The sequence below is a fragment of the Agelaius phoeniceus genome, chromosome 4 (assembly GCF_051311805.1).
Source record: "Agelaius phoeniceus isolate bAgePho1 chromosome 4, bAgePho1.hap1, whole genome shotgun sequence".
NCBI classification, from domain to species: domain Eukaryota; kingdom Metazoa; phylum Chordata; class Aves; order Passeriformes; family Icteridae; genus Agelaius; species Agelaius phoeniceus.
In genome coordinates this window covers 33,436,083-33,454,753 of record NC_135268.1, presented here as the reverse complement: position 1 = coordinate 33,454,753, position 18,671 = coordinate 33,436,083, and the positions used below count along the sequence as shown (strand labels likewise).

The 18,671-nt window shown below is 38.5% G+C and overlaps 1 protein-coding gene across 3 annotated transcripts; it reads right to left on the bottom strand.

Moving 5' to 3' along the window:
• Window positions 1-3,881: 3,881 nt before the first annotated feature.
• On the bottom strand, window positions 3,882-18,073 carry TMEM144 (transmembrane protein 144). Of its 3 annotated transcripts, none has more exons than XM_054633522.2 (12): window positions 17,893-18,073; window positions 15,471-15,667; window positions 14,267-14,389; window positions 13,816-13,915; window positions 13,155-13,235; window positions 11,124-11,205; window positions 10,359-10,432; window positions 9,343-9,461; window positions 7,960-8,079; window positions 7,404-7,501; window positions 5,427-5,480; window positions 3,882-4,550 (listed from the first exon to the last, which is right to left on the bottom strand). In XM_054633522.2, exons 1-12 carry the CDS (start codon window positions 18,051-18,053, stop codon window positions 4,467-4,469), a joined length of 1,293 nt encoding a protein of 430 aa, XP_054489497.2. In that variant the 5' UTR covers window positions 18,054-18,073; the 3' UTR covers window positions 3,882-4,466. The 3 variants fall into 3 exon arrangements, with proteins under 3 accessions (XP_054489497.2, XP_077033358.1, XP_077033357.1); XM_077177243.1 differs by having other exon boundaries at window positions 17,802-17,947; XM_077177242.1 differs by lacking the exon at window positions 17,893-18,073 and adding an exon at window positions 17,454-17,666.
• Window positions 18,074-18,671: the final 598 nt, after the last annotated feature.

The following is an 18,671-nucleotide window of genomic DNA, read 5'->3' as shown; positions in this document are numbered from 1 at the left end:
GAATCACTGATAGCAGCAGGACTAATGCAGGTCCTGTTTCCTTTATTTCCTCTCTCAGGTTAGACTTTCAAACAGGCCCTTCAGAGCAGCAAGTGACACAAGAACTGTTTGGTATTTACATTAAAAATTAAATATATTTTAGATTTTAAAAAATATTTTATGGTAAGCATGAAGAATGTAAGAATCACCACTTCAGCAATTAAAATAATATACTCCAAAGTCACTATCTATCAGCATTACATATAGCTAAAGGAAAGTATAATCCACTAGTAACTCAGTAATTATGGAATAGGGCATTAAACATCAGTTTTATATTTGAAAACATGGCCAAAATGAAAAGAAAAAAACCAGTAATTGTTAGCATGCATCATCTTAATTTTCATTTTATTTTTAGGCCAGCTGCAAGAAAGCTCAAGGATCAGGTCAGACAGTTGAAATAATATTTAATCAACCTTGAATATCAGTTGAAAAGGAAAATTTTGATGCAAAGAAAATATAAAATGTATCTAGGATTAAAAAAGCACCAGTTTTCATTGTTTACACTTGAAGACAGGAGCAATTGAATTTAAATTATTTTTCCACTTACAATAATTTTTACTAAGAATATGAGGGAATTAAACTCTGGAAGGGCAGTGAGCCTCAAAATATCCATTGATAATTAACATAGGTAAAGGACTAAAGAGGTAAAAAGAAATCTAAAAAAAGATGACACCAAGTTCCCCAGTTCACAAGACTGCACAAAAATCTTCAAAAACTCCCAGTTTCCCTATATTTTACAGGCTACTTTGCCTCTAAGTATTACCAGAGAAAAATTCTTAAAGCAAGCTCAAATATATTCTTAAAAGTTGCTGAACAGGCATAAACAAATATTTGAAAGCTTAGTTTTCTCCAAGAGATGTGATTCTTCCAATTATACAAAAACAAGTTGATATAAACAGAACCAGGATAATTTATATTAGCTGTAGATTTTTCTCTTACTAAACTCAGTTACTTCCAGACCATTTTGTACAAATAACTCTGTAAACATGCTGTTAATCCAGCATCCTCACATGAAAGAAGTAACAGTGTTATTTCTAAATGGAAATGTCAAGACCAAGAAAAATCTCAGAAATGAGTGGAATATTTATACAACATATTCCAAGTGAACATCACAAAAATTATTTTGGAATGCCACAGGGGACTTTTCACAGAAAAGTGCTGGAAGAGGTGGGATTTTTTATCTTGCAGTCAACAAGTCAAATCGAATAGGATAGCTTCTAAAAAAATTTTTAATAAAGGTCATACTTCAGCTGTCATAAGGAAGATTTTTAATTAACATCCTAGCAGTCAGCAATTAAGCCTGCACATCTGATAGCTTTACAACATAGACTGGAGAACTGCATCAGACTACAAACATTTATTTACATGGCAATTGCTATGGACAGGAGCTCAGGTGGTTTTTTTTTTTGTTGTTGTTTTTTTTCTGTGTTTGTTTCCCTTCCCCCCAGAAAAATCAATGATCTTGTACAAAATTTAGGAAATGCAAAGGTGCTCCTGCCCTGGAAGATTTAACTGTTTCCTGTAATCATATCCAGTAGATGAATGCTGTGCCTGTATTCGAAGTTAATTTAACAGCATCCCGCAAGAGAGACAACAGAGGCTGTAAGATCATCTATCCCAGGGCATGTATACAGGATGGGGGAAAGCAGAAAGGGTGGAAGTTCTGTCTCTCATCATCATGGAAATCATGGCAGCCACAGGAGCATGTATCTTCTCCATAGCTGAAATAGGTCTACATCTATTTGTGAAGACAACCCCCCTAGTTACTAGTTTGGTTGGGATTTTTTCCTGTAGTAAATATAATATCCCAAGCCTTTAAAGTCATAGCTGTTATGGAGATGATGAACAGAATGTACAGTTTGTAACATTTCCTGTACAGCTCAGCATGGAATACTGCATCCAAGTTTCTTTTCTTCATCTAAAAGTGACATTTCCTTACCTAAAGTGATCATAATTCTAGACACCACGAAGCCCTTGAGTTCCAAAACTCTGACAGCACGCCTGCATCTGTGTTGCTCCTGAGGTGGAGCAGGCATAGTCTTGTTGGAAGCATGGTTGGAAAACCAGCACCCTCTGGCCATCCTCCATGCAGGGGCACTGGAACAGCCCAGAGCAGCTGCCCGAAGCAGGAGGGACATTTCCAGCAGAGTTCACTGCTGAGAGCATGGCTTCCCCTGGCCAGGAGAGGGTCTGTGCAGGGCAGGCACCTGCCCCTCTGCTGTCACCTGCTTGCCCAAGGCCTTTGCACCTCCCAGGGAGCAGGACTACGGCATTAGTAATTTACTGTACATAAACTAGTGAAGTGTATGCACCTCACCGCCATATTAAAGCCTATCTGTAAATCTGAGGAGCCTGAGGAAATTGTGTTTTGGTTTTTCCAATTCTTTGTCTATCAGCAACTTTCTGGCATGGAATAACTTCTGGAATATTTAAGAAGGGAATCCTTAAGACTGTGAATTTTAAGAAATTAAACAGAACCAAGGAAATTAATAAATGTCCTGTTTAATTCAAGTTATTTCAAAACCACAGTGAATATATTACTTTACCTTGTTTGAGTCAATAGAGTAATGGCTAGGTAAGTAACAGTCAAAGCCTGTCAAGGAGAAATTGTGCCTGACCTGGGTACTGGACAGAAAAAAAATACCAATTTTCAGTTTAATATCAGGTATTAGGGTAGAAAACATCATGTACCTTGACTTTTCTACCTGATATTATGTAAAAGCTCTGAGAATGCAGTCCAAACAAAAGCACTGCAAGACATAGGAAAATTGTACTCAAAGGTTAATCAATTGTTCCCTGAAGAGTAAAAAGAAGTATTAGATACCAAAATATAAGTAAAGGCCAGTAACATGCAGCATTTTCATTAATTATTTATAGTAATTAGAGAGTACATTTATTATATTTGCAGATGACATCTGGCTGAAAAATGCTGCCACCTTGTTGGAGGACAAGTTTAACATACAGACCAAAATTAGAGAAATGCCTTAAAGGGGAAAAAACTGTCAGACAGCAAGTTCTGACACCTAGGTAGGAATAAACAACAGAAAATGGGAGAAAGCAGGTTGAGTAACAGTTCTAAAAATCAAATCTGGTGCAGAGCAGACAAAGAATGTTGGGAGAAAGGAGAAATTATGACTGCAATCTAAACATGTTAACAATATCAAGCCATGATGGCAAAAAACACCCATAGTCTTACTGCTGCTCTTCCTAGTTTTTGACTACAAGACTCTAGCCTGCCATGTTTTGGTATTCTATACAGACCCAGTCCATTTAGTGAGAGATCAGCATGGAGAAAGCTTCAGGGAAACCTCACAGCAGCCTTCCAGAAGTTTAAGGTGCTGTATAAAAGGAGAGAGAGGGACTTTTTATACAGGCAGACAGTGACAAGACAAGAGGCAATGGTTTTACACTGAAAGAGGTTAGGTTTATATTAGATGTTAGCATGAAATTCTTTACTCAGATGGTGGTGAAAGACTTGAACAGGCTTTCCAGAGAAGCTGCTCATGTCTTATCTCTGGAAGTGTTCAAGGTCTGGTTGGATGGGGCTCTCAGCAACCTGGTCTAGTGAACTGCATCCCTGTCCTTAGCAGAGGGGTTGGACCTAGATGATTTTGAAGTCCCTTCCAGCCAAACCATTCTATTATCAGGAAAGATACAGAGAAATTGCAAGCAAGTTACAAGCAAGAGAAGACTGAAGGAGCTGGGGTTGTCCAATGTATTGAAGAAAAGGCTAAGGGGAGATTCAAATAACATGCTCTGCATACATGAAGGTTAGCTGCCACAAGTAAGAAAATAAACAGTTGTCCCTGTTAGTGGTGGTTATGGAAAACATGAAACAAAAGTAGTTTATTTTGCAGCACCCTTTTTACTCAATTTCCTTCACAAATCTGAAGTGACTGGAAGATAATACTTTCATGTAAACTAATGAATGTAAAGAATAATGATTCTAAATAAAAGAAAAGCTTTATTATCTTCATGTGTATCAGTTTCATAAGGAATATTTCAAGATGTATCTCATATTTAAGTAAGAAAAATGTTTCAATAAAACAAATCAGCTTGCAAACACATACAGACAGTATTATAAACTAACATTAAAATCACTATGCACTATCACAACAATTTATCCAAAATTTATGATGACATGAAGTTTAGCACCTGAATGAAAAAAATCAAAAAATTACTAACAATAAAATCATTTAGCTGTGATTAATCAAAGTCCTTTGATTTTCTTACTATTCCAAGAAAAACAGGAACAAATGTTTCCAGATTTTCTTTCATGCCAAATGTTTTCATTTTCCACTTGGCTGAAGTAAGTTACTGTAAATGTTGGACATACATTTTGAAAATTATTATGTATTGTGATCTACCAACATGATCTTTCTATTTGTGTTAAATGCTAGCACCATCTACTGGTCCAGAAGGTCTTTTCAAACTTTAGAAAAAGCTGTGGAAAGTGATCCAGCCAAAATGATGCAAAACGATACTGACAGTAGCATGTAGTTTTTCAGTCCCTGCACAGGCAAAAGAAGAGAAAAAGGAAAATATCTTGTCATTGATACCACTTGAAAAAAAAAAGTAAAACAAAGTACTAAGTTTCATTTAGGTGGAAATTATATGAAAAGAATGAAAGGCTTAGAGAGTTATAAAAGATTTGGGTAATGAACATTATGATCTTCTACATTGGTAGAACACTAATCTGCAGTGGGAGACAGAACTTTTAGTTCTAGATCCAAGTTAGGCACCTATGGATCCTGGATAGATTGGCAAAAAGAATCTGGTGTTACACTGCTATCATTCAGTGCTTCAGATTCCACTAGAAAACTAAGTTCTGCTCTATATGTTAAAATCCAGTAAATTAGCTTGCTGTAGACAACCACTGCTGGATCAATTTAGAATCTTTACATTACACTAATTACGAAGGTCATTACAACAATAACATTTCTAATAATAATAACAACAACATAATAATAATTGTAATTACAATAGCTGTTGCATTTTTACATCCTTTGTAAACCTGACCCTAAAAATGTATCTACTTGCTGATGCGTTATTGGGACAACTGCTCACTCCCCTGCTCCACTGAAAGAACTGGCTCAAATGCAAACTGTCTTCAGGCAGTGCCTAGCATCCTGCCTCCTGGCTACAGTCTTCATTTACATCCACTGCCCCTCATACAGCCATGGAACTAAAATCCTCATTCCTATTAAAAATTGTTCACAGTTCTTCAGGTTTCTTGGAAAACTTAATATGGCACGATATCACTTTCAGTTTAATAATGCAGTACTCTTAAGGAGGAGGAATCTGAGATACAGCTGTATACCAAGTCATGCTGTCTCTACAGATAGAGGCAAGCAAGAGTTATTAGGTGAGAGACCTAATTTCATTACCTTGATTTCCTTAAATACAAGGACTCCCCACATTGCAGCAACAAGGCCAGGACCCTAAAGAATAAGATTAATATGTACATTGCAGCACTTCATTGAAATTTACTCTGTCTCATTACTATTCTCAGGGTGATTGAATTTTGTCTGCATAACACATTTAAGTCTTTCCATTCTGTATAAATAAAGCACTCATGTCAAAAGCATAAACATCACTGAAATATTTACTAAGTAAGATACAATAAAATCTTCAGGAAGGGCTAAAGAGTCAAGAAATTGTTTTTTTTTTTTTTTTTTCAGTAGGCACAACTTCTTTCTACATTACACTGCAGAGTCTGCTCCAGCTGTTACATGTTCTTTCAGTGGACTCCAAATAACATGCCTTACTTTAGTCCAAATTAAGAGTCCACAATGTTTCCTAACATTTCCTTTATTAGCATGACTAACTACTGGACAAAGTTTGATTTTATCACTCAGTAGGTTATCAAGCAACAAACATAGATGTATTTCCTGTATAGCTGGCATCTGGACAAAGCACAAAGCCAGCCAGGGAGACAGCTCAGGGAAACTCCTGATTTTCTGTGATGTTGTTGTAGCCAGGTTTCCTGGCTAACAGCAAACACTGATACACAACAGCAACTTCCAGGCACTCTTGGTAATAGAGTTTTTCCCCTGAGGGACAAAGGATCAGAATTTTCATCTCTCATGAGAAAATATCTGAGCATGAAGCAAAAACTGGCTCTGTTAATGCTTTGCATTAGAGCTGTTCTGAGAAACTTGACAGATGTTTGGCCAGTGACCTTCCTCTCTTCATCCTCAATGTAGCTGATGGGACACAGAAGCAGCAAGCAGTGTCTCATGCTGAATATATGTGTGGGTGCTGTTTCCTAGTGACTTTGCCAACTATTATTTGAGGGGTTATTTCACTTTATAGATAATAAGCGCTGTGAGAGGAATGCACTTTGAAAAAAATGGAACAAAGTGTTAAAGGGATGTGATGAATACCTCTCTAAAAATTTTCTCCAGAGTGAAGTAATGCAGCAGTTCTGAACATGTGGTCCAGATAGGCAGTTTCTCATCAGTGCTTCCTTTTATTTTTCATTTTGTGATTTTACATCCTTGTCCTTCAGGCATACTGATAACTAAATTACTAAAACTGCTTCCCATTAATCCTTCAATTTCTAATTAGAATGATCCCAAGGTTTTTTTTTCTTTGCACACTGCGGAGTGTATTTTGACTTACTGCATCTTAAGGCAAAGCTTAATCCCTATTAAAGCTGTTTCATTAGTTTGCTCCCAAAATACAGCTGTTAGGCAAAACTTTGGCCTTAATATTTATTAACTCCCATTTGCCACCTTTGTATTACCAACTAGGGCAGTGTCAAAAGAGTAAGTGCAAAGTTTACTTTTACCTAGTAATTGGAATTTATGCTTTAAAGGTACATCATGAACAGGAATAAAACAGAGACAGAACAGGCCAAACTATTTTCCACACATTTGCATAAGAACATTATTTTCAATAGTACATAATCTGTTCTGTTTGTTCACGAACTGTAAAAAGAAAAAATTACTTAAGCAAGCAAAACAACTACTAGGGGATAAAATTCACAAATTCAAAAACATCCAGACCAAAATGTACTTCCTGGGACGAAAGCATAAAAATTCTTCTTAAAATCACTTCAATTAATTAATATTGATATAATTCTGTTTACAAAGCTTTGGCTTTTACATAACCTGAAGACTCACACTCTCAATTCATCTAGTTTTTCTTATGCTTGACATTGACCAAGGTGGTGCTTGTCACAGTCATTCATGTTCCTAAAAATCCAAAGACTAGTGCAGACAAGCAGAGTAGGCACTGCATAATTTTGACTAAGAATGCTCTAGACCCATCATAATTTCAACGGAAAGCCAAAGACAGAAGGGTAAAAAAACCCATTCACTTTTAATTCTAGTTAGAGGTTTTATTTTTTATATACTTACTGCAGTAATTATTGGAAAGCTGACGACAGCACTGAGATAGTGATTGGCCAGGAACCAGCAGCAATTGGCTATTGCCCAAAGCACACCAGAAACAAACCCTAGAAAAATAAATCCCAATCAAAAACATGCATAGCAAGGTATGGGCTGCAGTTTGTGGAAGTTTCATACTTGCAGCATAATAAAGCAATTGTATAGAAGTAGTTTAGTACATTAACTACTTTAACAAGCTGGCTCTGCCAAACTAAACCAAAGCTCGAAGGATAAAAATCAGCTACTCAAACTGAAGTAGCAAATCAATTTATTATTTTCTGGGCAATGTGGTCTCCATTCTGGCAATCAGTTTTTGAAAATCTGCAATGTCACTTTGTTCTCTTTTCAGATTAGAACAAAAGTTACGCTGTCTCCTACCCTTAATTAAGTAACCTAATAGTGCTCTTTCAAAAGAGACAAGAAGTCAAATGAAGATACTTGAAACATGAACATAATTTGAACTAATCACTGCAAATTGGTCCAAAAAAGTAGCTGAAGTGAAATGCTGATTTAAAAACAGTCATACCTGGCAATATGGCTTGGGGATAAACGTAAGGTTTATTCTTCCTGACTGCACAATAGATCAAAAAGTAGATGGTACTTGTTAGAAATATTCCACTGAAGTGCGCAAAAACGTAATCTAAATCTGGAAGAGAAATTACAAAATGTTAGTAAAAACACCAGTTATTAATTTTAACAAAATTATATTCACCAATAACATTTATATAGACAAAAATGCATAAAGGTGCTACTCCTAAGAATTCAAATTCAAATCTCATTGTGCTGAACACAGCTGCCAGTCTGTGGATGCATACAATCAGTGACACCTATTAAACATGAACTAAATGCTGAGTTGACTTATTACAGGCTTCTAAACATTTCTATGAGCTGTTATTTTCAGAACTCTATTACATATTCCTGAATAAACTTAATACAACCTTGAGAAAATCCACAGGTGAGGCTACAAAACTGGGTAGGGTATTCTACATAATTGTAGATGGTCAAGAGAAGTTGTAATTATGTTCCTGTATCCTTGTTTTGTTCTATACGTTTAAAGGCAAGACTGTATAGACTATGTAAGCTATATATAGCTCAGTTTTGTCCTTTTTTAATCTTGAAGGATGTATCATAATTTTGATCACTATAATTATGAACAATAAATCCTTTATGGATTTTGTACATGCTAAGAGCGCATTTCCAACTTGGTGAAGCAGAAGCACGTAGCAAGGTGATCCTTGTCTCCTTGGAGCTATAAATTCTCAACAGGAAAGGCAGTTATGGTAATGACAACATCTGTTTTGCCTGGCTGGGGAATACATACATTGCAGTATTCAAGAGAAATTGTATATGACAATGGTGACGTTATGTGTTCTCAGCAGTACTTTGCTCTTAAGGTGCTTCAGGCATTACCTGATAAGAGTATAACCTTAAGGAAAATGTTTCTGGGGGAATGTTGTTTGAAAATGGCAATTAGGCTTATGTTAAACGGTTTCAATTTAAAAACCAACATGGTTTTAATTACTTATGTTGTTACATGTCTGCTCTCCTCATCTGTTCTGATCAATCTTCTCTTCCTTTATTGCTGTTGGCAACTGGCAAGCTCCTGTCCTCATTCTCCACTCATACAAACTCTGTATTTTGAGAATGCTAGTATCTAATGCCTTCAGAAACATACCTGTGAGTTAAGTATGGTAGTCTTTGGGCTGCTTCCCAGTGTTTTTTATGGTGTAATTAACCTCTGAGTAAAAGGGAGTGCTAGGGCTATGATTATGACAACATCTAAAGTAGTGCAGAATGGATAAATTGTCATGGTATATTTTCAGGCATATCAAAAACTTCACCCTATGCCTTCAAAAAAGGAGGAGAACACAATGATGAAATGAAGTAGAAGTGATCTATAAGCCTTTACCAAACTGACTTGCTCCTGTGTATACAGTTTCATTTCTTCTTCCATGGTCCTTGATGTAAAGTACTGGTACAAAACTGGAACCATAGAGTATTCCAGCCACTACAGCCAGGCTACAGCCTCTTTAAAAGAACAAAAATAGGAGAAAAATAGCCTTGCATGAGTTAAGGAAGTAGACAACATGTGTAAGTCCAGTAGTGCACATAAAAACTGTGCATCATAGAAAAATTGCTAGCCATAAAAATAAAACATCTTAGCACATTTTTCTTTTCTGGTCGAGAGGTGGTTCATGTAGTTTCCTCCTACTTTGTAGCCAAACAACACAAACAATGCCTGCTGCAAAAGCCAGCAATCTAGATTAACGACACAGGAAATTAAATAACTAGGATTTCCTAAAAGCAGAGCTAGGGGACAACAAACAAAAATTCAGTTGAAAATGCTCCCACCCTCACCTTTGTTGTTGCCATCTATATACTCTTTATAATTTTCCAGGTTCATTGACTCTTCAGTTTGCTTCTCCATCTCCAGATTGCTGTACTCTTGGCAGTCTCCACTCCCCACACAAGGCTTCTTGTTGGCTTGCTTCCACTTTGAAGCACTTTTACTGTGTCCTTACCATGCTGCCATGCCTTCTCCAGCTGTGTTCACTTGGAAACCACACCTGGAAGCATGTCATTAGCACAGGCTTCTTCTATGCTAGAGTGCTAATCAACTAGGTCCTAAAACCCAGCTCTGTAATTACTGAGTTGATATTGTTATTTCCTTTGCCAAATGATATTTTTCACAGTAGTACCTAATACCTGATTGGTAAGGTTAGACACACTCAACAGTGCCAATGGAATAATCTAAATAGTTGTGCAACTATTCATATACAGATTTGCACACTACACTTGTATGTAAAAACCTGTCATTTATTGTGTGACTTTGCTAGGAAATCACAAATTCTGCTCTTACACTGTATTTAACTACTTTCTCTGGCTACTTTCTATGCATCAGCAAAAGAACTGTGAGCAACTTACGTGAGTCTCCTTTTAGCTGGAGAAAGCTTGCTCACCCATGAGTCCTCAGTGGTCTCTTCAGAAACATTTATAGACTGCAAAAAACCAATGCAAATTTAGTTTATTTTGATTTCTTAAAACGTGCAATTTTTTAAGAGTCTTCTGTGATTCAGTCTGGTGGACCTGAACATCTAGTGAGCACTGAGCACAGCTAGAAAACTCTCAGGGCTCTCTGTTCAGGCAGCCACTGAGCACTGACCTCCAGCAGGAAGGTACATTAATAGAAGGAGCCTGTAGTTCTCCAGCTCTCCTTGCATACTCTGGGCTCCCTAAGGAGCAGACAGCCAGTCTGGTACCCCTCACTGGCCTCCAGCCTGTGCCACAGCTGATGACAGTCAGCAACTCTTGGCAGCCTCCTGGCTCTGCAACAGGGCAAAAACCCGGCCTTTCACCTAAGCACCCTCACAGCTTTACAGCTAATGTTTGAATGAAATTGCTTCCTCTTTTCATGTAAGAAAGTAATACACTCTTCTATATAATCTCCATCATAATGAAGAAGGACTTTCTAAGCCATCTAAAGCTGACAAACAAGAAAGAACAATTGGGAATATTTTTCTTGCTAATATCAAAAATGATGTCCAAGATCCCCAGATTAAGATACAATCAGTACATATTTGTATTGTTTTATGTAGTCTATCAAATCCTAGCAAACTTGACTAACAAACATTTTTTGTTTTAAAATGGATCTGTATTTTCACTGCTGTAAAATAACTGTAGAGTACTTACACTTTCTCTCAGTAAAGGTGTGCTTTCTAATGAAGTTGAAGAACTCTGGACTTCAGTTTTTATAAAAAGAAATATGACAGCACTCAGAAGAGAAAAATACACCAATAAATACCATGTCAGTTATAAGAACATTTAGTGTCCAGAGACAAAAGCTTTATTTTGAGGCATATTCCTTTGTTTTCATTATTACCCTAGAGTCACTGCAGTATATTTAAAAACGCAATTCCTTTAAAGTCATAACTTACTATGATTATATATACATAAAATATGTAAATGTAATAATTTTGAGTTATTAATTTTACTTAGCTAAAAGATAATCTAAGTGAAAGTAAGTAAATCAATTTTTGTTCACTTTATAGATCTTTCTTCTTATGTAATATTATTGAAACATCATCTTTTAACAGTATGTAGTTACAACCATATTAACAACAGATGCTTTAGCTAACAGTGCTCTTTTGTACCATACCCCACACAAATGGAATACATGGTTGAAAATTCTATATGGAACAGCTTAAACCTGCATAGAATTGCCTCTACATTCATGAAAAAATACTAATGTTTAGTCTTCCATCATATGTGAGGAATGGGATACTGCTGCTACAGGGCCTTGTGAGCATACAGAAGGAAAAGGGATATTGCTCAGTGCATTAAGTGAATAAAATGGAGAAAAAAGGGTAATATTACTACTCTTAACCTTGCCTCCAGGAGACCAGGTAAATACCTGCAATCAGAACTGCAAGGATCTGTTCTTTACTTTTATGAAAAAACATTTTAATGCCCTAGGAATTTCTTCTCCTAGCTGTAAACGGAATATTTTCATTTGAAGAACGATTCATTTCTTACTGATGGAATAAGCATAGTTATACAAGGATGTCAGTTTCCTCCAGAGGAAACAAAGATTTCACTCAGGAAGCTAAAATGAAAAGCCTGTTTCTGGGCTCCACAGAGCAACATGCACAGGCTTTGTGCAGTTTGCCAGGGAAACATGTCTGCTCACAATCCCTCTCCCTGCTGGTCACTCCTCCATGATATCTCAGAAACAGGAAGCAGGTGGTGATCTGCATGAATCCATCAGGCAGGAATAGCAGTACTGCTGCTATTTTCTCAGTACCTCCCAAAATCACGTGCCACATATAAGAGGAATGGATACAAAGCTGCAGACTCTTAGAAAAGAAGGAAAGTGGAAGCCAAAATCATGAATCTAAGGCAGAAGCTCTGTCCTACCAGTCAGAAATGGCTTATTTTCATGTTCTTAACACCCTCCTTTTTTGAAAGGCATTCTGTTAATCTTCTGCCAGCATGCTTCCAGTAAGCCTTTGGATTTAGGGCCATCTTCCCAGCCACCCAGCTGGAAAGCAAGAACACTGCTACATAACAAAGATCCTCTTTCCTCTGTGTTTGGACCAAAACAATACGCATTCACACAAAGAGCAAACAAGCAAAAGAGAGAATAAAGTCCTTCCAAAGATCCTGAAGGAAGACAATCTGTGGGATTTGGAAGTGTGGCTTAAGACTTACATGACACAGAGCTATTACAGAGAGGAAAACATGCAAAGCCTCTGGCCTTCCATGGACCTTAAACTACCTGGGAAGGGGTTCTGTGGCATATTCTATTGTTATGAGATTAAGATTTGTACCCCTGACTGAGTGAAGTGAGATCAGAAATCTAAGGTTTTCTCAACAAGATTCTTTTAGTCAGTCTGTCCTCCGACAGGATCTGGGGAAGTCAACCATTAGAATAAGCTAGGAAGAGAGGCAATCCATGCAACTCTGCTTTGCCTTGAACATGCCTACCAGCAAAAAAAATATATTTTTGTGTTAATGGATAACCATTTCACCCCTGTGCTGGATAACATGTCTGTTTCTACATGAACACTGACCAACTAGGTATGGATAGCTCACAAATTTGGAAGTATATGAATTTGCCAAAGATTATTCAATATATTTGTTCCCTTGTTAAAGCATCCTGGTGGTTGGTTATTAAATATGTATTCTACATAACAGATATTAATTATAAGAATCAATTTCTACCTTATAAGTGAAAGTCCAGCTCCAATATAGTTTAAGATTGGTCTTGATACCTCTTCTGGATCAATTCCAAACCAACCAAACCTGGAACATTTAACCAGTTTCACTTAGATGCATGGGCTCTACACAAATAGCTAAATTATAACCTAGTCCTTGAAGTCTTGACTCATGTAAATAAATCTGCCTAAGCAAGTATTTTTAGTATTAGATCAGTGCTTCAGTTGGCTTGCAAAAAACAATGTCTACTTTACAAAAACAACCTTTAATTTAACATGCATTTTTAAAAGATATATATTTAAGAACTGAAGTTATTTTATCAGACCAGATTGCAGAAGAAAAAATACAAATACGTACTAGTTTTACATAAAGAAATTCATTATTTATTGACTCAATCACATCACTGGGCATTTTTCTTTCTATTAAAACAGAGGAAATACAAAAAGCTAAAACAGTTAACGACTACTTTCCACTAAGAAGGAAAAAGTTTAAATATATAGGATAGTGGTAGACTTGGCAGCGCTACATTAATGGTGGAGTTGATCTTAAAGGTCTTTTCCAACCTGAATGGCTATGATTCTACAGGTGAGTTTTCACTTATAAATGCAGACTTGGCAACATTAATGATGTTATTAATTAATTGACTTAAGATTTAAAACATACATACCTTGAACTTGCCCAGCCTGTCAGCAAATTAAAAGAAGCCCATATCAAGAGACCAAGAGCCAAGCCAATAGTTTTAACAATAGGGACAACTGTAACATTGCCTGAAATACAAAAACCAAAACTGAAATCAGTAAAAAATAGAATGTGATATTCTATATGTTCGCTTTCGGTTCTGTGCTTGGTTGGAAGGCAAAGAAATTTAGGAAGCTACAAGGCAGTATGAAACAATGTTTTCAAAAATAAATAAACTGAACATAGACTTTTCCCCCATATAGTTTTAAATGTTATTTTTGGTGTGAATTTGCCTCTTATAAAATAAGCATAGTAAAACAGTATTTACTATAGGGGTACAGTTCCATTAACAGTGAGGCTTTAAAGAACTGAGTAACTATTAAATAACTAATATCTTATATATGGAAAAGTTTCAAGAATTGGAATCTCTTTATCCTCACCTGTAGCCCACACAAAACCTCCAACCATAGCCAGGGGCCAAAACCGGGGGCAATTCTGGATCAAATTGACCACCAAAGAAACTATCCATATGGAGGCACAGAGAATCCACTGGAAAAACATGCCTGTGGAAAAATCAAGTGCACACAATAGGGAATTTGTAGAATACTGCATGTGTGAATATCTTAACAGTTTATGTTTATCTTTGATACACTAGTAGATAAAAAAAACCCCAAGAAGATGGCCACTGCCTTTGTGAATGCTGGGAACCTTGTTATAATTTATTCAAGGGATGTATTTTTAGGGTGGGTTTTAATTTGGTTAACCTTTTCCTTATCATGAATTCTTCCTACAGAATTGCAAAAGACACTTTGCTGGCCAAAGTTCACACAAGCCCTAATTCTTAAACACATGAAAATTTTGATGGACTTTTGACAAAGGCGATATTCAGTTGCTGTAAACTTCTCCCACCACTCCAGTAGCTGCTAACACAGAGGACTGCACAGGATGAGACTTTTTCAAAGCTCAAGCTCTTCTGGTAATCCCAGACACTGAGGATGGTCAGTAACAGATCTCTTCTACCTCTTGAAGGGTATATTCTTGAAAGGTAGTATTCAATTAGGCAGACCAGTTTAACTTTATGCCCAAGCTTGTCTTGTTAGGGTCATATTTGGCATAAAGAGCAGAGGCTATATCCAGCCTGCAATGCAGGTACCATATTACAATAACAAAATGGCAAATTTACTCATTTACAGATCTGATAATTGGTTATGCTTCATGTAAACGTGAAAATTTCCTCTGAACAAGTCAGCAAATAAAATAACTAAAATTTCAGGTTTTGTTTTTATGTTAGGTGCACAATTGAAAGGTAATGCTCCAAAGTCCAATAACTTTTACCTCATGTATAAATAACACTTTATCTATCTGATAATCCCCACAAGGGTAGAACAAAGAACATTGCACCTTCCATTGTGAATTCTCATGAAATGTACATCATCACTGTCAAAGTGTACAACTTATGAAAAGGCCCTTCTCAAGATGTGCCACATCCTGAAGCAGTATTTCTGTTTTATACCCTAGCAACAGCATACAAAATTGAACATACTCTCTGGATTAAGGCTGTGATGATGGCCTCTAGTAATTTGCTGGTAAAATATTATTCTTTTAAGCAAAAATAGCCAAAGAAAATAATATAATTAAGTTTACCATCACCAGTATCAAATTTCTTGACAGGCACAAAGTTTGTCCCAAACAGAAGGACAGCTACTGTGGAAGAGGTAAAGCCAATAGCTAGATCTGTTCCATTGCTGATGTTAGCAGCACTGCAAGCTTTCCCAATATTCATCTTTGTTCTGAAGGTGTTTCTTTTTGTGGAGTCGTTTTGCTGCAGGTCCAGGCAGAATCTGGAATCAAAGAGTGGAATTAAGTACGTCGACTATTAATTAATACCAACCTGGTTTAGAAATCTGAAACTTAAAGGACTCTACTTATCAATCTCTCAAAGCTGCTATGAACTGCAAAGAGGTTAATGCAGAAAAGGTTCATGTAGAACCCCATGAAAACCAGACAAAAAAACATTAAAAAAATGACTTAAGAACAGTTAAACAAAGAAACCCCCAATATTGTATGCTTTATCTGAAGACAAGAATGTAGAGGTGCACTCAAAGGTTATGAATCTGTGAGGGCTATGGGAAGCACTGATGCTTTAGTGAGATGCTATCAGAATATTCCTTATTCACATAGTCAAAGGGGGAGGTCACAATGGGGTGCATCAAAAATGGGGTTAGACAAAATCTCAACTGGCAGAAGCATTTACAGCAGACCCATTGTCAAGAAGTCAGGAACAGGTGCAGAGATTCTATAGGTGCCACAGTGAGATCAGTATGGAATCATAAGGGAACCACAGGGATTGCTCTAGCTAATACTAAATATGAATAAAGGTTCATTTTTCTGTGGGGAAGCAAAGGGAGAAGCTGCCTCTAAAATTTCCTCATTCATTCCACATAAGTTTAGTAAGAAAGGCAAAGATTGTTTTAATCCCAGAATATCTCTGACTTTTTTTAAAGTGAGTCATCTTGAGGTTACACTCAACAGATGAGCCCACACATGCACTTTTGATATGGAGTATCACTTTGACAGAAAAGGTGTCTCTGAGGACAACCATAAGAATGTCAACTTTGTGTACCTAACTTTGCAAAACTTGGGACACTTTGCTCCAAATCTGGCTAAATTTCACACCCAACTTTCAACTCCATTTCAAATCCTTCAAGAGAAAGCTTAAACATGGCCTGAAGGAACCTGCTCTAACTTTGATAACAGCACTGCTTTAAGCAGGGAATTGAACCAATGACCTACAGAGACCCCTTCCATGCTAAATAATTCTAATATTGTATGATCAAATGTCAAGAGCAAATAATAAATTGTTACACAACATTCAGCCAACTATATTTTTTTTCTACATGCTTTCCGCATCAGAGAGCTCCTGGGAGTTCACTAGAAGCCTCTTCTCTTCAATCCTATGTTATTGCCAGATGGACTTGCATATGTCCCTCCAAAGACTTAAGAGGTAACAAATGCCAAAACCAGAACAAATGCCAAATGCTGAAGCTGCTATGCTCTTAAAGCATAATGATTGTATCTGAAACTCAAGCAAAGGTAGCTGCAATTGATACTGTTATTGAAGGCTTTTTTTTCAATAAGTTGTCCTTCCTGAAAGGCACTTCAGGATTCCCAGCAGCAGAAAAAATACAATTTTGCTGTTAGATGTTGAAATATTGTTGGCACACACTGCTCTTTTCCTAAGTTCACTGGTTCACCCCACTGGAGTGCTGTGCTCTGCATTTCCACAATTCCCTTAGAAATATGGCACTCACAACAAACCACGATGCTCACTCACTGGAACAGCAATGCATCACTGTGATCTCTGCAGAGGGACAAAATCAAGAGGCCCTGTCTTTGAGAGCCTTCATCTCAATGGTGAACCAAATTGTTGCTAAGATTCTAAAGAACCTCTTTGCTAATTAAGTGGGGTTTTCTAAATGCTGCGTGTCGTACTGACTGTTCATTTGCATATTTCTCCTACTATCCATTCACCATCAAGGGTGGATACCTTCACCCTCAACTTAGGGCACTCCTATGGGTTCCAAGTTGGCTCAGATCAACGTGCCAAAGCGACACCATAACCCTTACTCTAGCAATGTATCTTCGCTTCCCTGGGGTGAACTCTTTTAAAAGACGTTCTTCGGGCACTGTTTTCTCTAAGTGCTATCACGGAACAAGGAAAACGATCAGCTGAGAGCTCCACCCGGGCCGCTGGGGCTTCACTGACGCCACCGCGCCAGGTTTGCGGCGAGGCAGGCCCGGGCTGCAGGCGGGGCCCGGCCCAGCCCTCGGCCCCGCACCCCAAGAGGATACCCGAGACCCCGCTCCAAGCGGACGCCTTCCTTCCTTCCTTCCCCCAGCGCCCTGTGCTCAGCTCCGCGGCGGGTTTTAGGGCACTCCGCTCCGGGGCGGAAGGCGGCCGGGACGGGCCCATACCGACAGATCCCCGGTCCCGTCCCTCCGTGCGGCCTCGGCTCCGCCGCCCCTCCGCGCCCACGCCCGCCGGGACTCGCGCAGCGCCGCTCACCGCGGCCGCCCGCCCGCGCCGGTACCGCCCCGCGCCTCGGCCCCGCCCGCCTCCATCCGCTTCTGCCCACTGGGCTCTCCTTCCCCGTCCGGGAGCGGGGCGGAGGCGAGCCGGGGATGGTTTTCCACTGCCTTTGTCTCGCCGCTATGGCGGCTTCCCATCTGTCGGGGAAGAATCGCTAAGAGAAAATTTAAATTAATGCACTCATGTCGTGATAAAAGCGCCTTTGGTCTTCCCGGCCGTAAGCGCGCGGATGAGACAGTCCCTCCCGAGTGGGAAGTGCAGCTTGTGGACTCCACAGGCCGGTGGTGCTGTGACCGTAACTGAAGAGTCACAGAATCAATCAGGTTGGGAAAGGCCTCTGGAGATCATCGAGTCCAACCTGTGACCCACGACCACCATGCCAGCTAGACCCTGGAGTGCACTAAGTGCCACATCCTGTCTTAAACACCTCCAGTACCTCCCTGCGTTCATTCCAGTGTTCAGTCACGTGTGTCACATCCAGTCTTCAACACATCCAGGGATGGTGACTCCACCACCTCCCTAGGCGCAAATCCCTATATTGCAATGTTTTCTGTGAAGAAATTCTTCCTTATGTCCGGCCTAAACCTCCCCAAGCTGAGCTTGAGGCTATGCCCACTCATCCTGTTGCTGGTTGCCTGGGAGAAGAGGCCAACCCCCACCAGGCTATAGTATCCATTCAAGTGGTTGTAGAGAGCAGTAAGGTCTCTCCTGAGCCTTCTCTTCTCCAGGCTAAACACCCCCTGTTCCCTCAGCTG

Bases quoted from the DNA above. Each gene is read 5' to 3' on its own strand.
- TMEM144 (XM_054633522.2), bottom strand. From the start codon at position 18,053: ATGGGAAGCCGCCATAGCGGCGAGACAAAGGCAGTGGAAAACCATCCC. The intron at 8,080-9,342 runs GTAAAGGCTTAT...TTTCTCTTCCAG, and splicing joins CACAGGAGCAAGTCAGTTTG to ATTTAGATTACGTTTTTGCG. The intron at 4,551-5,426 runs GTAATGAAATTA...TTGCCTGTGCAG, and splicing joins TTGTATTTAAGGAAATCAAG to GGACTGAAAAACTACATGCT.